The sequence below is a fragment of the Sciurus vulgaris genome, assembly GCF_902686455.1.
Source record: "Sciurus vulgaris genome assembly, chromosome: 1".
Classification (NCBI taxonomy): Eukaryota; Metazoa; Chordata; class Mammalia; order Rodentia; family Sciuridae; genus Sciurus; species Sciurus vulgaris.
This window is the reverse complement of record NC_136461.1, coordinates 169473128-169480920: the sequence shown is the minus strand read 5'-3', so window position 1 is coordinate 169480920 and position 7793 is coordinate 169473128. Positions and strand designations below refer to the sequence as shown.

Below are 7793 nucleotides of genomic sequence, written 5' to 3'. Positions count from 1 at the left end.
AATGGTACATGCTACGATGTGTATGAACCTTGAAAATGTTAGGCTAGGAGAAAGAAGTCAGTCACAAAGACCATGTGTTATGATTCCATTTGTATGAAATGTCCAGAATAGGCAAATATAGAGATAGTATGTAGATTAGTAGTGGTTGCATAAAACTAAGCAGTGGAGTGGTTGAGTTGATAGCCAAAGGGTATGGTCTTTCTTTCCCAGGTGATGAAAACTTTTAAAAATTGATTGTGATAATTGCACAACTCTGTGAACACACTAAAACCCACTGCATTGTACACTTTCAAGTGGGTGAGTTGTATATGAATTATATTTCAATAAAAATGTAATCAAAAGTTCATGTATAAATAAAGGAGTTTAATTACAGAAACAAAACAAGGAGGGTAATTAAGTTTTGTTTTTTTTTTTTTTTTTTTGCAGTGTTGGGGATTGAACCCAGGGCCTTGTGCTTGCAAGGGAGGCAAGCACTCTACCAACTGAGCTATCTCCCCAACAAGAATTGCACTCTTGATAGAAATATGTTGGAAGTTACAAAATCTGAAGTAAACTACTTTGGAATCAACTCTTAAAATATATTTGCATTTGGGCTCCCCTTTGGGACCTACAGGGAGAGGTGGGGAGCTGGCTTTGCAGTGGTTGTGGCAAAGCTGTGGCCAGAGCTGACCTGATCAGCCCTGCCGTGGTTGCTCAGTAGGGTGTATGGTGGGGTCGGGGAATCGGGGCAGGAGCTGCCAACTGCCATGACTCATGAGTCGAGTTCCCAAGAGCAGAGAGGAACGCAAGGGAAGGGATTCTGGAGACACTGGACATTTTCTTGGCCCTTCTCAGTTTACTCCTAGACTGATTCGAGTGAGAGCTTTTTAGTTCGACCTCTGAGTGAAAATGCATGGGCAGGGAGGCTATGACTGATTTTGGTGATGATGAACATGGTGGAGAATCTAGTAAGGAAAAAAGAGCACTGAAGATGATTACTCCTTAAAAAGCCATTTCAGAAAGAAAAACATGGAAAGGTGGCTTATAAGCAAGTTGCAGCAGAATTGTTGGATAGGAAAGAAGCAAGAAACAAAAGGTTTCATCTCATAGCTATGGATGCTTATAAGGCAAAGTTTGTAAATGACTATTTTATACTATGGTGGTAAAAAGGAAGAATTCAGGTGTTTAGGGGAAAATGATAAGGCGGCCTTGGATCTTATATTAGAAAATCATAGATTCCTATGGAATGAGAAGGATGAAACGGAGATGACTTGGGAGAAGAGACTTGCAAGAGATATTATGATAAATTATTCAAGGAATAATACATAGGAGATCTCAGATACAAAGAAAATAAGTTTGGATTCAGGTAGCCAGTGGAAAAAGAAGTAATTTCAGGAAAAGGTCAATTTTTTGTGGAAATATGTGATGAAAAAGAAGGTTTAAAGAGTTTGGAAGTTTATTTTGGTAGAGAAATGCAATTGTTAAATTAAGGTTATACCAAAAATGTTCCTTTAAATTTTCATCATAGGAGAAAAGAAGTCAAGTAAAAAAAAATTTAAAAAAAGGCTAAAACCAAAGAAGATTGTGATGAATTATCACATAAAAAATCCGAATTATCTTCTTCAAAAGAGGCCTCCAAGAAAAAGGATAAAAGGACATTCAACTTAAAAAAAAAAAAAAAAAAAAAAATTCAGATGATTCAGTAAACAAGAAACTCCGAAGAGGAAGAAACTGTTTCTGAATCTGAGCTCTGGAAGGGTCCACTACCAGAAACAGATTTAAAAAAACACAGGAAGAATTTGATGAGTATTTTCAGGATTTGTTTCTGTGAAATGGGAGAGAGAATGCCTGCATTCCTTAATGTGAAAATATACTTCAAAAGTTCATAGAATTTTTATCTACAAGTTGCAGTTTGAGTAGTTAGTCTTTGGAAATAAAAATCCAGTCACAAAAAGATATTTGCATTTATTGAAATTAAATTTTATGTTTTTGCAAAGATGTAACTTTCCTTATGGGAGGAATATATTTAATCTAAAAGCACATAATTATAGATATAATTCAGATGTTAATATAAAGGGCATAAGTGAAAAAAGACAATTGTTTAATAGTTATAAAATAATAAAATGCAATAGTCTTACAAAATTACTAACACAAACTATGAAATGGTAGGTTATGAGATATTTCCAACTATAAGTTTGCGATGCACGTTTCTTTCGGATACTACTATTCCACTAAGTATATACAGTGGCCACAAGTGTATTTCTTATAGAACTGTACTTATAACTACATATACCAAGATTAAGTTTATGAGACTTATAAACAGAAACGATTCAAAGATACCTTTATACTAAATTCAACAAATTTGGTTTCAGAATGAACCTTTTTTATTATGGAAAACACAGTATCATGTTTAGAAACTTTAATAGAAAATAGTTGAGTCATATATATTCCTTTGCTATTTTCACATCTAATTTTATTTAAAGTATCAATGCTACACATACAAAAACTTGATAATTTCAATAAGAAATTGTTCAATTTTACTTGCAACTTTGAAAGCCAAAATTCTAATACATATTGGAATCTAAGGCTAGTAGCAAATAGCAACAATAGAGACTACATATTTTAAAAAGTGGACAAACGAAGAGAGAGAATATATTGAGATATAAATCAGAAAGTAGTTATTTGCTCTATAAAAGGTTCTTAAATATACAGAATTAGTAATGTATGTTATTTAAATATTCATGCATTAAAAATGAATTTACCAAAAAATCAATTTATATACAACTTTTAAAAAACCTACCAAACGAAAAAAGAGAGGCACTACTTTTATCCACAAAAGGCATCAAAATGTTTTAACAGTTCAAAAATAAAAGGGGCCCAAAACAACTGACTTCTTAGAAACAAAGTTACTTATTAAGATAGCCATTCAAGAGATCAATAATCTATTTTATGCACATTTTTTAACCACAAATTTTAGCACACTTTGCCTTCCATTTGTATTGTTCTTTGAATCAATTTGGACTGAATGGAAGAGTGTTACAACATTGAGGTTACTGGCAATCTGAATTAATGTCCTGAAAGAAAAATGCTGTCTGTATACATAGAAAGTAATGAAAAAAAAGTTAGTGCTAAAATACAATATATACTCAGGTTGTAAAACTCTACCAGGCTAACAAAAAACACAAAGATACAGATGGTGAAAGTAGAAAAAATATAAACCAGCAGTCAATATTACAATTACTTTATCAAATGTTTTATTTGTTGAATTGTTTGGCATTTGGGAAGTTAAATAAATTAGGAGGCAAGATAGCCTTAACAAAGATTTGTTTATTATTGAATTGAAGCTAATAGTGAGAATAACATAGAAAGGACTTTTTTTTTTAATCTTTTTAGTTTTTGCAGTGTTGAGGATAGAAACCAGGGCTTCATGCATGCTAGGCAAGTGTTCTACTACTGAGCTACACTCTTTTTTTTAATTAATAAGGAAAAAGTTACCATCATTTTCTTAGGAAAAAGAAAACAGGCGATAATTTTGGGAAAATAAAAAAGTAACTTAGAAATACAGAAGTTAAGGCACTTAATTCGATGGGTTTGCAAAATCCAGGGCAAAGTATTTTGTATTTCTCTGAGAAATCCTTTTCATCCAAAACGCACTAACTTTGATACTTTAATAGATCTTTATTGTCAAACCTAACAACTGTAAGTTGCCCAAGTATAATTACTTGCAGAATTCTCATTTATTATTCTACAAAGAAGGAAATAATTAAATCCTTCCAATTTGAAGTTTTCTAGTACTATTGTTTAAAATACAATATGGTACAGTTGAATCAAATAAGTTTATCTCTCATATTACTTTTCCCTTTCAATTTATGCTGAATGAAAAATTATTTAAAAATTTCAATTAAAAATTTCTCCATCTATTTTATTTAAGAATTTAGTTGACAGAGTAAAAGCAACTTATTGATATAACAAAACAAACACAACAACCAAAACTAATTCATAATGTGATCATAATACATATCAATAAAAATTAAATAAAAAATTTCACACTACATAGAAAGCAGAGTGTTCTGTGTGTCCTCTTCAAAATTTGCAATCTGGCTTTTAAATTGTTTTACATGCTCTAATCATATGTACTACCATGTGACTATTCACTGTGTTCTTAGGTAAATATGGTAATATTTTCAAAAAGCTTGATATTAAATATGAATGACTCACTACTAAAATGTACAGAGTCAATCTGAAGTACATTATCTGTAGGTATCTTAACATAGTTAAAACAATTATATAAAAAATGAAATGAGAACCAATGAAGCTAAAACATCAGATATGACACTGCTGTCAAACAATTCTCAAGCTCCAAAAAAGCAAAGCATTCTAGAGTTACTCTAAGAATGCAAGTATTTAAAATATATATATAATATATATATGTATATACATGTGTGTATAAAAAAAAAGAAAAGAAAGACAATGGAAAGATATTCCCTCCTAATGTAGTAATTTAGAGTTCTGAAAATGTACTCTTTACAGCCCTCTAACAAGTGAAAAGTTTGAAAACCTATTCATTGAACAGGTGTATAAGGTAAAACTGTTCATGCACTCATCGAAATGATACGTCTATACTGAATCTCTTTAAAAGGTCAAATTAATTATTTTAGAATTTATTTTAATAGATGATTACAAATATTAAAATACTCAAAGGAACAAGCATTTATGCTGTGAAACTGCATTGTAAATTTTATTGTAATTGTCATTTTGTTCTTAAAGATGAAAATCATATTACAGTTTCTTAAATAACATTACTTACATTCTATAATAAACATATCTGTATGCAGAGGTATGTTTAACAGCATCTGCATATATATACTTCATAAAATTGGTGCTCATTGTAGTGTACATTTTTTTAAATTTTTTACTTAATACTTCCATAGAAATCATGTGAATAGAATGTATACCCTAATATTCATATTTTTAAAAAATTCTAAACATTCTTTTCGAAATCCATTTAAAAAATATAGAGATGTAACAAGAGTTACTGTTTTATCATGATTTAAATGTTATCAAATTAAACGATATAAGTGAAAAAAGATAATTGTTTAACAGTTATAAAGTAACAAAATGAAATAACATGTGCTATGTATTACTAAGAAAGTGCTCATTTGTATACACAGCAGATGATGAAAGCAGTATCATGGAAAATTCAGGATGTATCACTATGTATATCCTTGAAAATCACTTTCTTTTATATAATTTCCATTTTAATTTAAATGTCACATATTTTCAACTAACATTTAAATTAAGTTTTTATTGTAAAATTTCAGTTGCTATAAACGACTAAACACCTTCAGAAAGCTGCTTGAAGAATAATCCTTTTTTATTATACAACTATATCACATTAAGTATTTATAAGTAGTATGTTTGAGACACTGAACAAATTCAAATTCAAGATTATGATAGATTTATGGGGAAACTTTGCAATAGGTAAAATCTTTAAAGATCATGTAATACGAAGCAAGAAACCTGCCTGGAATATTGCAGAGTAATAGATTTGACATTCTGTTTCCCACAAAATCCTGGACTCAGTTAACAGCAGGAGGGAAAAATGCAGCAGCATTTCAAATGTCCACACTCTGATTTGCATCAGACACCGTATAAGTAAAAGAAAATCTCAGGTAGCATAAGTCTTTGAAATGAAGGCTCTGTTATTTTTCAAGATTGGAAGGATATCACAGTGTTGATTTTATACACAAAGTAGGATCTGTTCCAGTATACTCTAGTAAAATAATTCACATATGGAGAATAGTTAATTTTGACCTCATGACAAAATCGTCCATATTTTGAGTAGGTTAACTTGTCACCTTCATCACAAACCACCTATCAAAAGATAAAATATTAAAAAGCTTATTAAACTTGTAGAAGAAATATAATCCATGTATAAGTGACTACAGATATTTTAAAAAATTGCTAAACATGGACTGTCAAATATTTTCCACTATTAGTGAACATAAGCCTCTTCATAAATGACTCACCACATTAAGAAAGTATAAATTGTCTCCAATTTTTAAAAGACTTAATCCTAAAATTTGGCAAGTGTTGTTTTCATAATCCATTATCATTGTTCTGAAGAACTGTATCATAGAGACAACTAAGGCTGAGAAATGAACATATTATGTTCCTAATGTATATTCAAACTCTTCTTGTGTAGAACTGAGTCATAATTATTCAGTAAGCAAGTAAGCCTACATAACTTATCCAGTGCAAACTTTTACATTCTCATCTAATGATGTTCACTAAAATGGCTTAGCTCACTTGACTTTTATTTTTAATAATAAAATACTAAATATTATTCTAATGCCTTTGGAAGATGATAGAGAGCCAATGTTAAAAACAAAAGAATGGATTAGCCTGTCTATGGAGGATATTACATGAAAGATGTGGTTTAACCTTTAAAACAGAGCAGCCAAGAGCAGAACAGAAAGGCTTCAGATAGCAGATAGCATCACAGCAGCAATTACTGAATAACAATGCTTAATTACATTTCACTGTCACAATATATCAAAGATCATAGTCATCAAGTATCAATGGAGAAAACTCAAAACATATGGAGCATACAACAAAATAAGTTTATAATACAAGCTTAAGGGTCATGAAGAAAAAGAAGGTGGAAATCTCTAAAACTAATTTTTTATCTCCAACTTGGTCTTGAATGATACAACAAAGAACTGTGATTATTTAATAAGGGACAGGGAAAAATCTTGGCTGCAGCATAAACAGAATATGCACTATATCTTAGGACAACCTGCTAAAGTTCCTCTCTCTACTTTTCTTAGGAGCAAAGGCATTCATTCCAGCCAACACTAATTATCATATACACAAACTCCCCTGTCAGTCTTCTTGTTTATCAGATATAGTAATCCACTGCAGGCTGAGAAGCAAGTAAGCTTGGAAAAATAGCTGAAATTGATGTAAAAATTAATATCCAGCTAGGAATCAATGAAAGTATCTCTGAATACATTAATTTTTGTGGATAATAAGGACTCATTAAATATGCACTGTGTTAATTTAGTAAGCATCTTTTTCTAGATATGAATCAAATTACTTCAAACAATGCAACCAGAGGCTCTTTCATTTATTATAACATGTTACAATAAACTCATTATTTTGGCCTGGGGTTGGAGCTCAGTGGTAGAGTGCTTGCCTAGCATGTGTGAGACACTGGGTTTGAGTCTCAGTACCACATATAAATAAACGAGTAAAATAAAGGTCTATCAACATCTAAAAAAATACATATATTTAAAAAGCTCATTATTTAAATCAAATTATGCCATCTTTTGTTAACAAATACTGAAACATGCACAAGTACAGGCAATGAATAAATGAGTATTGGTGAAATATTTTTTGTTTTGTAAAAAATGCCTCATTTTTTTCTTTGTACATTGAAAAATACACTTCAGCTAGATGTGGTAGCACACACCTTATAATCTTAGGGACTTGGGAGGCTGAGACAGAAAGACTGCAAGTTTGAGGACAGACTTAGCTATTTAGTGGGCCCCTAAGCAACTGAGCAAGACCCTGTCTCAAAATCAAAAATAAAAAGGGTTGGGGAGATAGTAGCTCACAGATAAAGCATGGCTGTGTTTAATCCTCAGGACCTGCCCCCACAAAAAAACCCCAATATTTCAAACTACTTGTAATAAGCACTCCCATTACTATATTAGTCAATTATACTCTTAGTTCAGTTCTAAAAATAAAATTTGTAGGTAAGTTTAAATAAAGTTATTTTTATAAAAAAAAAAAAAAAACCTTTCTGAATT

At 30.9% G+C, this 7793-nt stretch overlaps 1 protein-coding gene and 1 pseudogene across 3 annotated transcripts in view; one reads left to right on the top strand and one right to left on the bottom strand.

Annotated features, from left to right (window-relative positions):
- The first annotated feature begins 497 nt into the window (after nucleotides 1-497).
- Nucleotides 498-2940, top strand: LOC306647579 (protein FRA10AC1 homolog; annotated as a pseudogene). The gene has a single exon. The product of its transcript is annotated as a protein FRA10AC1 homolog (transcript).
- A 934-nt stretch (nucleotides 2941-3874) lies between these two features.
- Nucleotides 3875-7793, bottom strand: part of DPY19L4 (dpy-19 like 4) — a 75925-nt gene continuing 72006 nt past the window's right edge. For both annotated transcript variants that reach the window (XM_079116958.1, XM_079116959.1), the window contains one exon: nucleotides 3875-5853. In XM_079116958.1, the coding sequence (XP_078973084.1) occupies nucleotides 5689-5853 (165 nt within the window). In that variant the 3' untranslated portion in view covers nucleotides 3875-5688. The remainder of the gene's footprint in view (nucleotides 5854-7793) is intronic.